The 18,370-nt window shown below is 33.3% G+C and overlaps 2 protein-coding genes across 4 annotated transcripts; both read left to right on the top strand.

The window, feature by feature from the left end:
* The first annotated feature begins 162 nt into the window (after positions 1-162).
* On the top strand, positions 163-10,489 carry LOC112004845 (phosphoinositide phosphatase SAC2). 3 transcript variants are annotated; one of them, XM_024037078.2, is made up of 16 exons: positions 164-668; positions 1,408-1,612; positions 1,703-1,868; positions 2,562-2,784; positions 3,467-3,543; positions 3,876-4,063; positions 4,145-4,242; positions 4,389-4,522; positions 4,664-4,792; positions 5,268-5,634; positions 6,177-6,298; positions 6,376-6,489; positions 8,195-8,365; positions 8,644-8,820; positions 9,671-9,761; positions 9,896-10,489. In XM_024037078.2, the coding sequence occupies exons 1-16, from the start codon at positions 567-569 to the stop codon at positions 9,995-9,997; spliced, it is 2,466 nt and encodes an 821-aa protein (XP_023892846.2). In that variant the 5' UTR covers positions 164-566; the 3' UTR covers positions 9,998-10,489. The 3 variants fall into 3 exon arrangements, with proteins under 3 accessions (XP_065636908.1, XP_023892846.2, XP_023892845.2); XM_024037077.2 differs by having other exon boundaries at positions 9,868-10,489; XM_065780836.1 differs by lacking the exons at positions 9,671-9,761; positions 9,896-10,489 and adding an exon at positions 8,919-9,259 and having other exon boundaries at positions 163-668.
* A 7,070-nt stretch (positions 10,490-17,559) lies between these two features.
* On the top strand, positions 17,560-17,934 carry LOC112004835 (proline-rich receptor-like protein kinase PERK2). The gene has a single exon (XM_024037063.2). The coding sequence runs from the start codon at positions 17,560-17,562 to the stop codon at positions 17,932-17,934; it is 375 nt and encodes a 124-aa protein (XP_023892831.1).
* The last annotated feature ends 436 nt before the right edge of the window (positions 17,935-18,370 follow it).

Below are 18,370 nucleotides of genomic sequence, written 5' to 3'. Positions count from 1 at the left end.
ACACCTAAAAAATTACATTTTATTTTTTGGTTTGTATTTTTATTTAAATACAATAACTAAAAAAAATAAAAAATAAAAAATCAGGTCAAGCAAAATATATTTTTTTTTGAACACTATATATATATATATATATATAAAAATGTTAGAAAGAAAATGAGATATATATATTTTATTTTTTATTTGTGTGGATGCAGAGCTGAAGCTCTGTGGCTTTGCCTTTCTTTCTTTCTCTCTCTGTGCCTCCTTCACAATCTAAGACTTCCTCTCTTTCTCTCTCAGCTAGATTTCAATAACTTTGCTTCAATAACTTTGTTTTTGTTTTTTATTTGGTCTGTTGTCTCATTGTATATGTATACGTTGTAAGAACTAAGATTGAATCTTGTGTTGATAAAGTTTGTCCTTTTGGAAGTGAAGGACTTGTTTTTGTTATTGTTTCTTGTGTTTTTCTGTGTTTGTTGTCTGGGTCATTTCCCTTTTTTTTTTTTTTTTTTCTTTTTTTGTGTTTTTGTGTTTTTGAGATTAGAGATTGAAAGACCCGGGCTTTTTTAGGCTCGGGGATCCAGATCATGGCTTCAGTGAAAGACAAAGAGCTCCATCAATGGACTGCAGGAGAACTAGACTCCAACTCTTGCTACTTGCAGAAGTTCAGACTCTACGAGACCCGCTCGGTATATATAATACATATATGTTTGATTTGTTTTCTACTGCTTAGGTGGTCAAATTGGTGTTCATATTTGAATTTTTTCCTTCTGGATTTGGTAGTTTTGGGTTTTTTTTTTTGGATATTTTGCTTCACTAGACTTGAATTTGAATTGTTTGCTGAGATTTGTTATAATTATTGTTTAATTGTGTGATTGGATTTGTATAGGTAATAATTATTGAAAGAATTTTGGTTTAGTGACCTCTGATGAGAGGTTGGCATTTGAGCATGATTTGGAATGGTGTGTAGATTTGGATTTCGAGTTTAATGAGAAATATTTTGGAAGTGATATTTTTTTTTTTTTGTTTTTTGTTTTGTTTGGAGGGGAAGGGGATTTAATTTATACAATTGACACTTACTGTGTTCATGTTTGATTGTTGTCTGCCTCCTGTTTTGTTTTACATTTTAGCTTGCTAATTAACGCGTTTTGGTATTTGATGTTTTGGAGTTCATTTCATGTGTTGTTTTACTAGAAACTTGCAGAGAATATAGCAATGACACTGTTGTGAATTTAAAATATTGACATGGATTTGTTAAAATGCTTGATCCTGAATTTGGGCATACATCACTTGTAGAATGGTTTTCAAAAGTTTTGTTCTTTATTTGTTTCTTTGTATAAAGTGATCTACCTATGCAGCTATGCCAGTTGATGTTCTTCTTATCAAACTATAATAATGCAATATTGATATGCGTTCTATATGCAACAGAAATTTTATATGATTGGAAGAGATAAGAACAGGACTTTTTGGCGGGTGCTAAAGATTGACAGATTGGAGCTTTCTGAGTTAGACATTCTTGAAGACCCTACAACATACTCAGAAATTGAATGCTTTGACTTGCTAAGGAGGATTCACGAAGGAAACAAGTGCACAGGTGGACTTAAATTTGTCACCACTTGTTATGGAATCATTGGTATGTTATATCTTTCTCATTTAATAAGAAAAGCATTTGTTCAGTGTCTGTCCGTATTTGAGAACTCATGGTGTTTTCTTTTGATTATAGGGTTCATCAAATTTTTAGGACCTTATTACATGCTGCTTATTACAAAAAGAAGAAAGATCGGTGCAATATGTGGGCACGCAATTTATTCCATTGCCAAGAGCGAGATAATTCCAATTCCAAATTCTACTGTGCGGTCTGAAATGGCTAATTCTAAGAACGAGAACAGGTCTTTTGTCCATTTTGCATGTAAATGTAATATGTCCTTAGTACTTCTAAGGAGACCTAAGAGAGTAGCAATCAGAATTATAGATTGTCCATATGTATTTGAATGAGGATTTTGTTATTGTTTTGTTCTTTTATCTTAGTTTCAATTAATTCTTTCTGGGGGAAAGTATTCTTGTTAGGTTTCATCTTTTAATAGTAGGCAACTTCTTCATTTTCGAGGTAATCTCTGTACAACCCTTGTATTCACCCTGCAGTTTGAAATCAATGATGTGAGCTTCCTCGATTCAAACTTGTCTCGTGTTCCTCTGTTAGTGTGTAGTTTGTCTTCTTATATTGTGACAAATGACGCATCTTCCATACTTTTTAAAATTAAATAGTGTTGAATGTTATTGTTGGATCCTTCTTCATTTATAATTTTCCATAGAGGTTATTGCCGGTTTGTTTCCTGCCAATTCACAGGGGCAAAACTTCATTGCTGTTGTGATGTAAATATAACATGTTGAATGAGACAAGGTATCATCAGGGTTTTGTGGGGATAATCACTTTCTTTCCTTTGTATTTTATATATATATTTTTATTTTTTATATATAATTTTTCCTGGTTGCTTCATTGACATTATTTCCTCTATGTTCATATTATTAGATGTAATGATGTATATTGATATTTGTTGCATTTCTTTTCCTGGTGGACATAGATACAAGAAGCTCCTATGCACAGTGGATCTGACGAAGGACTTCATTTTCAGCTACTCCTACCATATCATGCGTAGTCTTCAAAAGAACTTATGTGATTATAAGGCAGAAGAATTACTTTATGAAACAATGTTTGTATGGAATGAGTACTTAACTCGTGGAATCCGAAATAACCTCAAAAATACTCTCTGGACCGTTGCCTTAGTATATGGCTTCTTTAAACAGGTATGGAATGTGGACCTTGATTAATTTACATAGGTTTTCTTTGTCTTTATAACTTTACTGAGCAGTTTGAGCCACCACCATGTAGGATGCAGCCAGAATGGAACTTCTAGGAATCTTTAAGTCCCCTGCTTCTCGTATTTTGTCATTTGGTTTTATTAATTTCTTACCTGATATCTTCTTTATGTAGTCCATTTCTTAGTGTGCGTTTGGCTCTAAATTAAAAAGCTAGCTTATTTTACTATTCAACTTATTTTTGCTATTATTCATGGGTCCCACTGTACTATTTCAACTAACTTTTACCCTTATGTACAGTATTTTCAGCAAAAAGTTTTCAGTTTCAGCAAAATAAGCGGATCCCAAACAGACCCTTAATGTATATATTTAGAGTGAGAATGACTTGGTTAAGAATCTGGTTTAGTTAGGTAGCTTTAAGGTTATTAGCATTTTAGATGTTTCTTAAGTTGGGAGAATATGTAGTTTTTAAATATTTAGTTTGGAATATTTTGTTTTTCCTCTTGATTGAAGCAGCCTACTTGTGACAAAACTTGGAAAGTTTGGTGATTCATGCAGGCTTGCAACCTTCACAATTATTTTTCCTAGATATATACATATTATTATGTACTAGAACAAAAACATTGAAAAGTTTGATATTATTTAACTATTTCATTCTTTGTTTTTTTAGGTCAAACTTTCTGTATCTGGTAGGGACTTCAACTTGACCCTAATTGCTAGACGATCACGTCATTATGCTGGCACCAGGTTTGGGGACTGCTCAAACATGCTTCATAGTTATTTGATTAAGTTGCACTCTTTTGATATTACATGTGGTATACCTGGCTTACAACTTCTTTTCATATCTATGCACCTTATAGTGGTCTACACAGGCCACATGACCCTTTATAACTGCTTCTTCATGATTTCAAGTTGACTTAAAGACTCTAACTTATGATCTTTGCTCCTTCTCAATGTTGCAATTTTTATAGTATGACACTGAAGATGATCACACTGCAGATGTTTTGCTTCCCATTCGGTAGAATAAACTTTCCTCTCTAGACACGACTCTCACTTTGTCTTTCTATCTTCTGGTGCAGATATTTAAAACGAGGTGTCAATGAGAAGGGTAGAGTAGCTAATGATGTTGAGACAGAACAGATTGTTTATGAAGATTCTCCAGAAGGATACTCTAGGCAAATAAGTTCTGTCGTGCAGAACCGGGGATCGATACCCCTTTTCTGGTCCCAGGAAACTTCTCGATTGAATCTCAAACCTGACATTATATGTATGACTTGGGCACACTTTATTCTCATTGTAGCTTTTTTTGTTCAGTTTATATTTTGCTGATATCTTTTTTTTTTTTTAGTATCGAGGAAGGACCCTAATTATGAAGCCACAAGACTTCATTTTGAAAATCTTGCCAAGAGATATGGAAATCCCATACTTATATTGAATTTAATTAAGGTAGGCCTTTCTGCATTTATTGAGAAATGAATTGTGTCCAAGCTATTGCTTTGGGTCTTGTATCTGAAGTTTAGTGAACTTTGATGTGTGTTCTCTTAAACTATTTTCTTGGTTTTTTTTTGGTTATAATGGTTGGTGATCAACAGACACGTGAGAGGAGACCTCGAGAAACTGTTCTTCGTGCTGAGTTTGCAAATGCTATCAGATTTATTAATAAAGATTTAAGTGTTGAGAATCGCCTTAGGTTTCTTCACTGGGATCTACATAGACACTCTACAAGGTGCTTGGCTTTTGCATGCTTGTATAAAAAATTTTAGTTTTCTAGTCTTTTAAGGCATGATTGATGTGAATACTTGTGTCTATATATATATATATATATATAAAGGCATGATTGACATGAATAGAGCCTGTTTATTTGCAGCAAAGCTACCAATGTGTTGACTCAGCTAGGAAAAGTGGCTGCACATGCTTTGAACGTAACCGGCATCTTCTATTGTCAAATAACACCAAATTTAAGGCCAGAGGGATTATTGAATTGTTCCTGGTTTGAGTAAGTTTCGACAATAGATGCTACTTACTGAAATTATTCGTCATTTATTTTTATAATTCAAATATCATGAATTGATGTGCCTGAATTTCTTTCTCTAACTACTTTATGGATTGAATGCTAATAACTTTCCTCAATCCCCATGCATAAGTTTAATTTTCTGTAATAGTACAATCCAGAAGATAAATAGAATTCCATTTTGGCCCATTTCTTCATACATTTATACGGTTTTCACATGCTCATATTCAAAATAGTATTTGGGGTTTGTTCAGAGAATTTTCTTTATGGTTTACCTGTGGTTCATCTAATTGAATAAATATGTTCCTATGTGTATGTATAGGATCGGCTTACTATATAAAATACGATAGCTTGTTCTGGGACATTCTTTTGAGGCTTCATTGCTTAGGATTTGTTATTACTCCTGATGAAAGATACTTCCTAGTCAATCACATGGCTGACAATTCCATTTTTTATCCAGGAAAAGTAATAGTGGGGACTGCTCTCTGGAGAACTTTTCCAGCAGGAATGAAGATTCTGATAACCCGGAGAAAGAAGTCAGCAATAGTAGTGGTAGTAATGATGCAAGTGGAGACTATCATGTCAAACACCCAATGTTTCAAAAAGGAGTCCTAAGAACCAATTGCATAGACTGTTTAGATCGCACAAATGTTGCACAATATGCCTATGGGCTAGTTGCCCTTGGACGTCAGTTGCACGCTTTAGGATTTTTAGATTCCCCAAATATGGATCTAGATAACCCTCTGGCAGAGGAATTAATGCGAGTTTATGAAACTATGGGTGACACACTTGCATTGCAATATGGTGGTTCTGCAGCACATAATAAGGTGATCCTTCTAAATTTTGGTGTTTGGAAAATTTTAAATCAATGTTGGATCCATTATGATTTAAAAAATAGTGTGATGAATGTAATCAAAAAAACTAAAAATTGAGGACTACAATTTCTTGTATGTCCTTTTAAGCCAGACAGCAAGTGAAGCTAAAGTTGTTTCTTAGTTGTCATTACCCTTGTCCCTCACCTTGTGACAATTCTTGATCAAAGTCTTCATTAAATATTTTGATCCCTTTGTTTTTTTATTTTTTATTTTTAGATTTTAGCCTGTCCTTCCTTAGTTTCAAACTTCAAGTGACCAATTTGTTCATGCCTTCTTAACCATGTTCCCATACCCTTGGCTTGACAATATCTAGTTTCAAATTTTTAAATAGGTCATCTAAAACCTCTCATTCTCTTAGAAGCTGCCCCTACTCAATGGTCTATAGCATTGCAGTTGATTCTTATCTGTTTTATTCAAGCTAGAATCTATTTTAATTCCTAATTAAATTTCAGTATCTTGTCACTCAATAATTTTGCAATGGTTATGCTTAATAGATATTTTCCGAGAGACGAGGCCAGTGGAAAGCAGCAACTCAGTCGCAGGAGTTCTTTAGAACCTTACAACGGTTTTACAGTAATACCTGTATGGATCCTGAGAAGCAGAATGCCATTAATGTGTAAGTCAAGTAATCCACTTCATTAGTTAGAATTGGCTTAGAGTTTTAACATACAATTTGACTTAATGGTTGTACAGGTTCCTGGGTTACTTCCAGCCACAACCAGGTAAAGCAGAGCTGTGGGAACTGGATTCAGACCAGCATTACAATGTTGGGAGGCGTAGCCCTAATTTTGCCGATGAGAATATTAGGTATAATTTTTGTTCTTTCTTTTCAGTCATTCCAAATTGATGAAACTTTTGGGAGAGAATTTGTATTGCTGTTGAACAATAAAATTAAAATACTTTTTACTAAAGAAGGGAGAATGTGTCTGTTCAATATTCTTCTAAGTCAGAAATTTCTTTCAATATGGGATTTTGTCCATGTTATCTGAACTGGTATCTTTAGTGGGAAGAATAGAAAAGGTTTTGCAATTGTTGGGGAAATGTTTTTTTTTTATAAGTAACGGAAAATATATATTAAGGAAGAGCACAGCCCCGTACATAGGAAATGTACTAGAAAGGCAAAAACATCAAGAAACCAAATTACAATGATCAAACAAAACAGGAAGAGAAAAACAAGAAAAAGATGGTATAACTAAACACCATTCGAGAAGAGTAAAAAAGAAAAAAGACTTAAAACTCAAGAATGGACCGTTCGCGACCCTCAAAGCTTCTAGCATTCCGTTCCCGCCAGATACACCACATCAAATAGTGCAGCACCATCCTCCATATAACTATATTATGATGACACTTGAAGTTACCTGACCAACAATCCAACAAATCCACTACCCTTTGTGGCATCACCCAACAAATACCAAACAAGCTAAAGACCATACTCCACATCTTATAAGCCAAAGGACAGTGAAGGAGAGATGATGATTTACAGATTCCCCACACCTTTTGCACATAAAACACCACTCAAGGACAGCAAAATGCATTTTCCGAAGGTTATCAATGGTTGGAATCTTGCCTAAAGCCGCAGTCCAAGAGAAAAAAGCTACCCGGGGGGGGGAACCGTCGATTGCCACATCATTTTCCACGGGAAAGAAGTGGCGGTAGAGGGGGATAGGGAGTGATACCCGCTCACCGCGAAACCCCGACTGCTGGCCGGCTTCCAACAAAGCTTGTCAGAACCAACACCTCGCACCTTAGTAGAATAGATCAAAACCATACACGAATCCAAAGATGTGCAAGAATAATGTTTTAATATTGCTAACCTTTCCAGATATTCTTTCAGGAAGTATGGAAAATTCATGAGAAGCATGTTTACTGTTGTTTATTTATTACAGTTATCTTTATTGATTCCAAGTATTTTTTAATGATAGTTCATATATGTTTCTCACAAGTGCTTTTCTTTCTAAAGTTAGAGCTTTGTCTAGCTTTGTTATGACTCTATGTTTCACATTTGCAGACTTTATTGTTAAACTTCATTTGCAGAAGTTTTGATCATCTTTCTTGCCATTGCTCTTTGTTGGTTCAAGTTCTAAATTTAACAGTGTATAAAATCGCACAATTTTCTTCTGGATTTTCTTCTTTTTCACTTCTTGAGAATCAAAAGGGTGTGTATATTGGTTTGTGTGTTATATTCCTTTTTGTCTTAGTCTTATATGACTGTTGGAGAAACACTAAACAAAAAAGGGGTTTTCCCCTCTTCAGATGAAACCCACAATCTTATAGTGTTATCAACTTAAAAGAGGTCTTTTTGTGAGATTTGGAGTGGGTTAGATAGATCACTTGTCTCCACTTTGATGATATTATGGGAAGGAGTGCTATTCTGATTTTTTTGGGGTGGGGTAATGGGAAATAAATTCGCAGCTTCTGTCCTTTTGATTATTAAAGTTCATTTAGGGAAAACAATGTGGCTGCTTCTACAAATAGCTTATTATTATTATTATTATGATTTTTTTTATTGTAGGTCATTTATTAAAAGATCACTATCGGATGGAAATATTGTTGACTCACCTGAGGTGGGCACAGACATTGGACATAATGAGCCTTTGTCTGAAAAAGGGCAAAGAGGTAATGCAGGTCTTTCAGAGTCCACGCCAGAGATCTCAACTTGTGAAAGTGATATATCTTATTGCAGGTCTGATCATTTACATTTTCTGTATTCTCTGCCTCGAGAACTTGCTTTAATAAATTTGGGTTTCAATTCCTGAACTTTTCTGCTTTTCATTCAGTCTTCCTCCAGTACTCTTGTTTCTTTATATCAAGTATTATATCATCCTTAGTAAGATGAAGTAAAAAGGTTGCATGCATGTAATTTTTAGTAGAATATTTAGATTTTTTGTTTCTTTCTCTTTCTTTTGTTCCTATGGGCCTTCATCTAAATTTCTTCTCATATGTTTTGATTGTCTTTTGTAGGTTTACTCCTTCAATGTCTCGCAGGCAGCTCTTTAGAGATATGCTAGAGGACCAATGTTCTGAAAGCAATCACATTTGTTATGGCGACCATGGGGACGCATGTACATGCTCAAATTTTCTTGATGTGGACTGGCTTTCTTCGTCTGGAAATTCTTGTGAAGAAGAAACATATGAAAGGTAGTTCTCATGAATCTATTATGCCTTACACTATGTCAAAAGGATGTGAAGATCAAATATACTTCATTGTTGGCTTCTCATAAGCACATTTGTTATAGCCATTGGATTGACCTTGAAGTGAAAAATGAAGAAGCTAAAGCTTTATTTTGATATTACAATGTAAGAAAAGAAAAATCTCTTGCTCTGTTCGTCTTGTTCCTGTGGCACATGATGTCCCTCACCCAAGACTATTTTTTGGGGGAGACATTATGTCCACTTAGAATTCAAGTCAACTCATCATGCTGCAATTTGGTGGTGACTGGAGGAAGAGGATGCCGTTGTCGAAGCATGAAGAATATAAAAGTCTACCCCCACCCATCCCCATGGGGCGAGGCTAATGCCAATACTGTGCACTCCTTTTGGATAACCAAAGGCCAATATTTTGGTGGTGATCTGGAAAGTAAGATCATTCGACTTTATATCCTCATCTGAACCAATTTCTTGAATTTGGAATCTTTATGAGAATGAAGTTCATAAAGATGAGAAATTTGCTTTTATTTGGGGTAGAGTCTGATAATGCTAAACTCTCTGTGGTAGTCTATTAGGTGGACCCTAGTATTATATATTCTCTGCCTCACCATAGGGCTTTAGTTGGGTATTTGCAAGACAAGATGTTCAGCTGTTATAGCCTGATTACTGACCACTTCTTCTTTTTTAATTATAATTTAATTTAATTTCTTTTATTGGTAACTTATACAAGCATCCAATAGGTCTGAAACCTATGATTTCACCATCCACCTTTTTCTTAAACAAGGGAGTGGTTTGATTTAAGGGATCATTGGCAACTGACCACTGGTTTATTTGGCTGCAGGTCTATGACCAGCCTTTCATCGGAAAATTTTGCATATGGGCTAAAGATTGACACAACCACATCTGCAAGTGAGTCTAGAAGTAGCATGAAGGTCAGTATTTATTATTTTGCTGCTGGCATCTTTATGAAATGATGTATATTTTGAATGTATTCAGGAAGAATTTATAGGAGAGAATTCTCCCCATGCCTTGAAACAGATAATCAATTCCATTGGTACTTCTTTAGGAAAGGGAGCAGTCTGGAATGGAGATCATGAATGATATCTCTGCTGGATTTTCCGAAAATTTTGCAGACTGGGTCACTCATGGCGAGATACTGTTCCGCTAAAGTTCACTTAAAAGGTTTTTTCTTGTCATTACATTTATTCTCACCATCATCTGATTCAACCCGTCCGAAGGATTTGGGTTCCCCGTATAGCATAAATGGTAAGATACCAATCAAAAGAGAACCATTGGCATTTGGTGGTGGATATATTCTTCCAGACAATTAATTCTCAAAGTCATGTAAGATTTGCAGCATTTATTCGATATCAAAATCCTCAATGGCATGATATCGGAAGTACAATAAGTAAATACCGATAGCTAATTCTTTCTGGAGCATCAACTCCATGTCATCATCTAGGTTCAAAACTTGCAAAGATTTTGACTTTGTAAATATGATATGAAGAGCTCTTAACTCCGCCGATTCCCCTAGATTTTAGACTGAAAGTTCTTGACCTTGTAAATATCTATAATAATGCTTCAATTTTAAATCTCAGACATTCAGTTCTAGTTTTGAAGGTGCTTCAATATATAATTTCAAGACTCTTTTTCACAACTATTGATGGAGCCTGTTCTGATTACTGTATTAATAAAAGCGGTATCAATGATTAGCCCATATGAAAGTAATGTTCTAATCACGATCGTCTTAACAAGTGAAAAAGGTTTTGAAAACTTAGTGTTTCTAGAATAGTTTAGTGTTTAACCAATAATGCAGTGCAGTCCTGTATGTTCTCGCAGGTGAATCCTTTTTACTTGCCTCGACTCATCAAACAAACGCAAATAGTAATATGTAAACTTCCTGTCTGTCTAGGTTACAAGATGAATTGGAGCCGAGGTGGGTGGCACGGCTGCTATGCTAAACCCAAATGAACGTAACTGGCCTTTTGTTTTGTGTTTTTCTTAACAATCACTTTTATTTCACAAAAACACCCAAAAGGCCAGGTCCATCTCCCTCCGCTAACTCCAAAACAGAGGAGGGTAGAGAAGATAGGCAAATTGGCCCATCAGTACGAGAGGACATGGCCCAAGCAGCCACACTATTGGCCTAAACATGGACGAAGTCCAAGCCAACAAAATTAGAGAGTTCCTCAAAAAAAAAAAAAAAAAAAAAAAAAAAATTTGGAGAGGAGTTTTGATATCATTTACAATACTAAAAAAAAAAAAAAAAAAAAAAAAAAAAATTTGGAGAGGAGTTTTGATATCATTTACAATACTAAGAGCTTGTTTGGGGTGAGCTATAAGGTTCAGTTTATTTGAGTTTTTTAATTTTTTTTTTGGGTACTATTTATGGGCTTTATTGCATTTTTTGGTAATATTCATAAGTATCATTGTACTATTTAGCTGGCTTTTAATCTTAATTTTTACACTTACAGTAAAAAATTTTCAATTTCAGCTAAATAAGCTATTTTCTAAATAGACCCTAAGATAGAACCAAAATGGATAGACAACGTAACAACAATAGCCTAATCACATTCACAAATGGCAAAGCTAGAACCGAAATCAAGAGCGACATCAATTGCAGTTGCTCCTTTTTGATAAGTGATCTGCTCCTACTATTGTTCTTCCAGACCCATAAGCTAGTATTTGATATTGGAACTTCATAAACCTCATGCCTTACAGGTACTTGAGACATTAATCAAACTACTACTTATGTTTTTCCAAACTCACAAGCTAGTATATTTTTTTTTTGAAAGGTCACAAGCTAGTATTTGATATTGGAACTTGCGTAAGCCTCATGCCTTACAAGTACTTGAGACATTAATCAAACTACTGTAGATCAATTTAATCAAAATTAACACTATACTATATGATAGGTATATGAAAACACATATTTAGTTATATTCATCTATTATAATAACTAGATGCAAAAACCTATGTGATGCGTAAGAATAAATAATTATTTTGTATTGTAATATAATGTATAATTTTTTTCTCTAAAATTTTTTGAAAGTAATTTGTTCTCTCTAAAAATTAAACAATTTCTATTTAGTTCGATTAAGTCTACTTCGGTTCTATTTGGTCCGATTAGGTCAATTTTGGTCCAATTTGGTCTACTCAGTCTAATTTGGTTCACTCAGTCAATTTTGATCCCCCGGTCCATTTTAGACTAAATGAGCATTAATTGATTCTTTTTGTAAGTTTTCTTTTCAATTTTAGCTCAAAAATTCATTTTTTTTTCTTAATTTTTGGGTTGAAAAATATGAAATTTTATTATATTTGGACTAAACTCTTTTGTTTTGATTAAAAAAATATACCAAGAAAATATTAAAATAGACATTAGAAATTAGAAATATGAGCCCTAAAAATGCAATATAAATGATAAATATTCAAAAGGCCCACTTCGGTCCAAATCGGTCTATTCAGTCCACATTGGCTTTACTCGGTCCACGTTGGTTCTCTTCTGTCCACTTCAGTCCTATTTGGTCTATTCTATGCACTTTAGTCCTATTCAATCCATTCTGCCTACTTTGGTTCTATTTGGTTCGTATTGGTCCTATTCGGTCCATTCTGTCTACTTTGCTCTACTTCAGTCCAATTTGTGCCATTCGGCCTACTTTGCTCCTATTTGGCTCATTTTATCCACTTTAGTTATATTCAGTCCACTCTCTCCAGTTCGGTCCTATTCAGTCCACATTGGTCCTATTCGATCCATTTCAATCTAGTTTGCCACTTCGGTTCTATTAGGTCCGATTTGGTCCTGTTCAGTCCATTCTGTCCACTTCAGTCCATTCATCCTTATTCGGTCCTATTCAGTGTACCTTGTTCCTATTCAGTCAATTTAGTCCACTTAATTTCATTTGGTCCAATTTGGTCCATTCAGATCACTCAATTTCATTTGGTCCATTTAGATCACTTTGGTTCATTTTGGTCCACTTTGACATGTTTTTGTGCACTTACATAATGGGAAGAGACATGTTTGAGTTAAAAGCACCTAATCTAAATCAATATTTATAAAAAAAAATATAAGTCTCAAACTCATAATATCTAAAATCTTAAGCATAGCATTTATTGTTACTACGTTTTTGTCAAGTCACATTAAAATAGCATTTCAGTTCACTTCGATATGGCTAAATTTAAATGAAAATATTTCTAAATATAAAGGCTCTGAGTACACAAATATAATCTTTAGGATAGTTATTCATTTGTTTTAACGTCGTTACTTTTAAATGAATTGCATGAGATTGACTATATATTTAAGCAAAATAAATAAATATATACATATATATATATATATGTATGAATATATGTATGTATAATTTTTATTTCAAATAAATTATTCAAATCATTTATTCTCTTCAAAGAGATTATCATGATAATCAAAATTTAAAAAAAAAAAAAAAAAAAAAAAAAAAATTTGGAGAGGAGTTTTGATATCATTTACAATACTAAGAGCTTGTTTGGGGTGAGCTATAAGGTTCAGTTTATTTGAGTTTTTTAATTTTTTTTTTGGGTACTATTTATGGGCTTTATTGCATTTTTTGGTAATATTCATAAGTATCATTGTACTATTTAGCTGGCTTTTAATCTTAATTTTTACACTTACAGTAAAAAATTTTCAATTTCAGCTAAATAAGCTATTTTCTAAATAGACCCTAAGATAGAACCAAAATGGATAGACAACGTAACAACAATAGCCTAATCACATTCACAAATGGCAAAGCTAGAACCGAAATCAAGAGCGACATCAATTGCAGTTGCTCCTTTTTGATAAGTGATCTGCTCCTACTATTGTTCTTCCAGACCCATAAGCTAGTATTTGATATTGGAACTTCATAAACCTCATGCCTTACAAGTACTTGAGACATTAATCAAACTACTACTTATGTTCTTCCAAACTCACAAGCTAGTATATTTTTTTTGTTGAAAGGTCACAAGCTAGTATTTGATATTGGAACTTGCGTAAGCCTCATGCCTTACAAGTACTTGAGACATTAATCAAACTACTGTAGATCAATTTAATCAAAATTAACACTATACTATATGATAGGTATATGAAAACACATATTTAGTTATATTCATCTATTATAATAACTAGATGCAAAAACCTATGTGATGCGTAAGAATAAATAATTATTTTGTATTGTAATATAATGTATAATTTTTTTCTCTAAAATTTTTTGAAAGTAATTTGTTCTCTCTAAAAATTAAACAATTTCTATTTAGTTCGATTAAGTCTACTTCGGTTCTATTTGGTCCGATTAGGTCAATTTTGGTCCAATTTGGTCTACTCAGTCTAATTTGGTTCACTCAGTCAATTTTGATCCCCCGGTCCATTTTAGACTAAATGAGCATTAATTGATTCTTTTTGTAAGTTTTCTTTTCAATTTTAGCTCAAAAATTCATTTTTTTTTTCTTAATTTTTGGGTTGAAAAATATGAAATTTTATTATATTTGGACTAAACTCTTTTGTTTTGAGTAAAAAAATATACCAAGAAAATATTAAAATAGACATTAGAAATTAGAAATATGAGCCCTAAAAATGCAATATAAATGATAAATATTCAAAAGGTCCACTTTGGTCCAAATCAGTCTATTCAGTCCACCTTGGCTTTACTCGGTCCACGTTGGTCCTCTTCTGTCCACTTCAGTCCTATTTGGTCTATTCTATGCACTTTAGTCCTATTCAATCCATTCTGCCTACTTTGGTTCTATTTGGTTCATATTGGTCCTATTCGGTCCATTCTGTCTACTTTGCTCTACTTCAGTCCAATTTGTGCCATTCGGCCTACTTTGCTCCTATTTGGCTCATTTTATCCCCTTTAGTTATATTCAGTCCACTCTCTCCAGTTCGGTCCTATTCAGTCTACATTGGTCCTATTCGATCCATTTCAATCTAGTTTACCACTTCGGTTCTATTAGGTCTGATTTGGTCCTGTTCAGTCCATTCTGTCCACTTCAGTCCATTCATCCTTATTCGGTCCTATTCAGTGTACCTTGTTCCTATTCAGTCAATTTAGTCCACTTAATTTCATTTGGTCCAATTTGGTCCATTCAGATCACTTAATTTCATTTGGTCCAATTTGGTCCATTTAGATCACTTTGGTTCATTTTGGTCCACTTTGACATGTTTTTGTGCACTTACATAATCGGAAGAGACATGTTTGAGTTAAAAGCACCTAATCTAAATCAATATTTTAAAAAAAAAATATAAGTCTCAAACTCATAATATCTAAAATCTTAAGTATAGCATTTATTGTTACTATGTTTTTGTCAAGTCACATTATCTAAGTCATGTTTTGTAATAAAATAACATTATATTCTTATATACTATATTTATAATGCAATATAATAACATCTATGAAACCAAAGAGAATAAAAAAAAAATAACAATTGAAAAATAAAAAACTTAATCACATCAACCCAAAGTAGAGTTCCAAATAATACAAAAATTCATCAATCGAAAGTAGAGATGCAAGAAAAATATAAAAAAATCTACCAAAAATGAAAAAAAAAAAAAAAAAAGAGAGAAAGAAAGAGAGAGAGAAATAACCTTTTTGTGTGGAAATGAGAGAGAGAGAGAGAGAGAGAGAGAGAGAGAGAGAGAGAGAGAGAGAGAGAGAGCTAACATTTTGTGTGTGAAAAAATTATGAATAGAATAGAAAAGAGAATTGTAAATTTATAGTAAGGGAAGGGGAATAAAAAAGCAAAAAAAAAATAAAGGAAGATAAATGGATAGAGGAAAAGTGATATTAAGGTATATAGTAGTGGGGAGATGAAAAGGTAAAAGGGAGGAGAAAATAAAAAGAAAGTATAAAAATAAGTTGGGAAATTAATAAGAAAAAAAAAAGAATTAAGAATAAAAGAGAGAATGTTGAAAATGGGTGGATGATGTTGTCATTGGTATGACTCAACAGGAGCATAGTAACTATAAATATTATGCTTCAGCTTTTAGATATATAGATATAGATATAGATTAAATTAATGAAATGATACTTTCTTCTTGCCAAAAAATATTACGCTTATATAACTAAATTAATTTGTAAGTACATTCACATGGTCTTAATTTATCCCTTCTAATAGATAATGCACTTAAATAGTACTTATTAACACCGTTAATCCAATATGGAGTCTCTAAGTTTTTCAAAATAGTAAATAAAAATTGTTGACAAAGTTAAAGGGAAAAAAATCAATTTTAATCAAAGAGAACCCACTAACCACTACTTAGGATCAATAGTGCTTGTGTTATTGTTACTCTTGAGCTACCACCCGTGGATTAATTAGAAAGAAATGGAGGGGCTCAGGGGTGTTCGGGGATGAGAGATACCGAATGAGAAAAAGATTCAAATTAATTGAAGTGTCAGTGTTCGGGGGTTGACAGATACCGAAAGAGAAAAAGATTCAAATTAATTGAAGTGTCACTAAAATTGGAGAGAGAGAAAGTGTGTGTTATTTTATTGAGCTCAGCTGAATAGCCTGAAAACTCTTAACAACTTATTAGAGTTTGATCAAATTAACCTCAAATATTAGCAAAAGTCCAATATAAATACATTTGCGTATGTATTGCACAATATGTTCAATTAACCAATTTGTTAACTCCCTCAAAAAAAAAAAAAAAAAAAAAAACCAATTTGTTAAGATTCATATAATTAATACGTATGTCTATACCATACAATTCATGAGCTTGCTCACTGTACTGCTTGATATGCATTTATGATATATTTTTTTCTTTCTTAATTTAATATGATTCATATCGTGTATTATATGATATTAATTAGTATATGTAATACTATATTGACGAAGTTATGTTTAAAGATCTTAAAATCATTGGATAATCCTTTCATTTTGGTGTACACATGAGAGAGAGAGAGAGAGAGAGAGAGAGATATTTAGTCAATTTAACAATAAGTGATATGCTGCTTTTTATTTATTTATTTATTTTATTTTTACGAACAAAATATAACCTTTCAAAAGTCGAAGTTAACAAAACAAATAACATGTTAGGAAGATTAATATCTTCATTTATTATATTTTTTATTTATTTTATGAGTAATCATGTTATCTCTACTGTTTCACTTAATTGAAGAGAGACTCATCTCTTATATTATCCCCAAGCTTAATGCACATTTTATATTCACCTCTTTCCCTTACTTTTCCAAAGAAATTTTTTTTGGCTACGTTCTTGGACATAAAAACTGATAGCCTATCACTTGACTTTGAGTGGTGATACTGTTGGACCTATCATTTATTTAAAAACTTACTAATAATAGAATAATAATAAACTTAGATTAGCAAAGAAAGAAACTGTCTTCACAATCCTCCACGTAACTTAGATTAGCGAACCAAATAGATAAAAAAAAAAGGTTTGGTATCCAAAACCAAACCAACCTTTTGTGAATTACTAGCATTACATATACTCAAAATTACGAAACAACAACAATAGTCAACATTTCATTGTTTTTCCATGCAAGATGGGTAAGGAGATAACCTAACAACAGGAAAGCTCATTAGGGCATGGTGTCTGCCAAATACCAATCACCAACCTTGCATCATACTTCTCACGCAACCCTTTTAGAAATATTCCAACTAGCTATATAAACCCTAAACATGGCCTTTGTTTCTACCATCAAAACCAAAGAGAATTCCTTGCTTTCCCATTTTAAAACCTAGTGAAATACTTCTTTTTCCATCATGGCATCTAGCAAGTGGTTCATCTTGGCTTTCTTTGTTGTTTTCAACATATTATCCAGCATTAACCTTAGCTTAGCAGCTCGCAATCTCTTACAAACCACTACACCTTCTATACCAACAGTGCCAGTGGTGCCTACTTTGCCTAAACCAACACCATTGCCGCCTTTGCCTACACTGCCATTGCCCACCACTCAGCCATCACTGCCAACTCCTGCACAGCGGCCTCCACTTCCCAACTTGCCCACCATCCCATCAATCCCACAGTTTAACTTGCCTCCACTTCCAAACATTCCCTCACTCCCAACTATTCCAACTACAATTCCTTCCATCCCATTCTTCTCACCACCACCATCTACTACCACTACTAGCCCTTGATCTATGTTCATCTCATGAAAACCAGTATACAGGACAGACACACTTTCAATAGCATGGAATAATTGGAGGCATTTATATACAGTTTAGTTTTCTATGGATATGTTATATTGTATGTTTATTTGAAATATTATTATTTATTGCTGTAAAAGTTACGTGTGTGAGCAGTTCTTGTATTGCTAGATTTCATTGTATTGAAATTACTTCTGTTTTATAGATATATTTCTATGTAATTTTACTGTCATTTACTCTGTCTTTCTTACTTCTTTATTCCTTTTTCCTTGGGCCATTTATATTGAAACTTATTCAAGCTTTAAGAAATACAAGTTAATTTGTAGCTAAAGACTGTGACTTACAGGGTTTGATCATCCAGTGATGATAGGAAAAATGATAATTAAAATGTTGGAAATGCTATTCTACAAGAGTACAAGAAATCATG

This window comes from Quercus suber, unplaced genomic scaffold (genome assembly GCF_002906115.3).
Source record: "Quercus suber isolate HL8 unplaced genomic scaffold, Cork oak 2.0 scaffold_248, whole genome shotgun sequence".
Lineage (NCBI taxonomy): Eukaryota > Viridiplantae > Streptophyta > Magnoliopsida > Fagales > Fagaceae > Quercus > Quercus suber.
The sequence above is the reverse complement of the archived record's forward strand: the minus strand, read 5'-3'. Positions and strand labels throughout refer to the sequence as shown.

Bases quoted from the DNA above. Each gene is read 5' to 3' on its own strand.
- LOC112004845 (XM_024037078.2), top strand. From the start codon at position 567: ATGGCTTCAGTGAAAGACAAAGAGCTCCATCAATGGACTGCAGGAGAA. The intron at 3,544-3,875 runs GTTTGGGGACTG...CTTCTGGTGCAG, and splicing joins CGTCATTATGCTGGCACCAG to ATATTTAAAACGAGGTGTCA. The intron at 9,762-9,895 runs GTCAGTATTTAT...GTACTTCTTTAG, and splicing joins AGTCTAGAAGTAGCATGAAG to GAAAGGGAGCAGTCTGGAAT.
- LOC112004835 (XM_024037063.2), top strand. From the start codon at position 17,560: ATGGCATCTAGCAAGTGGTTCATCTTGGCTTTCTTTGTTGTTTTCAAC.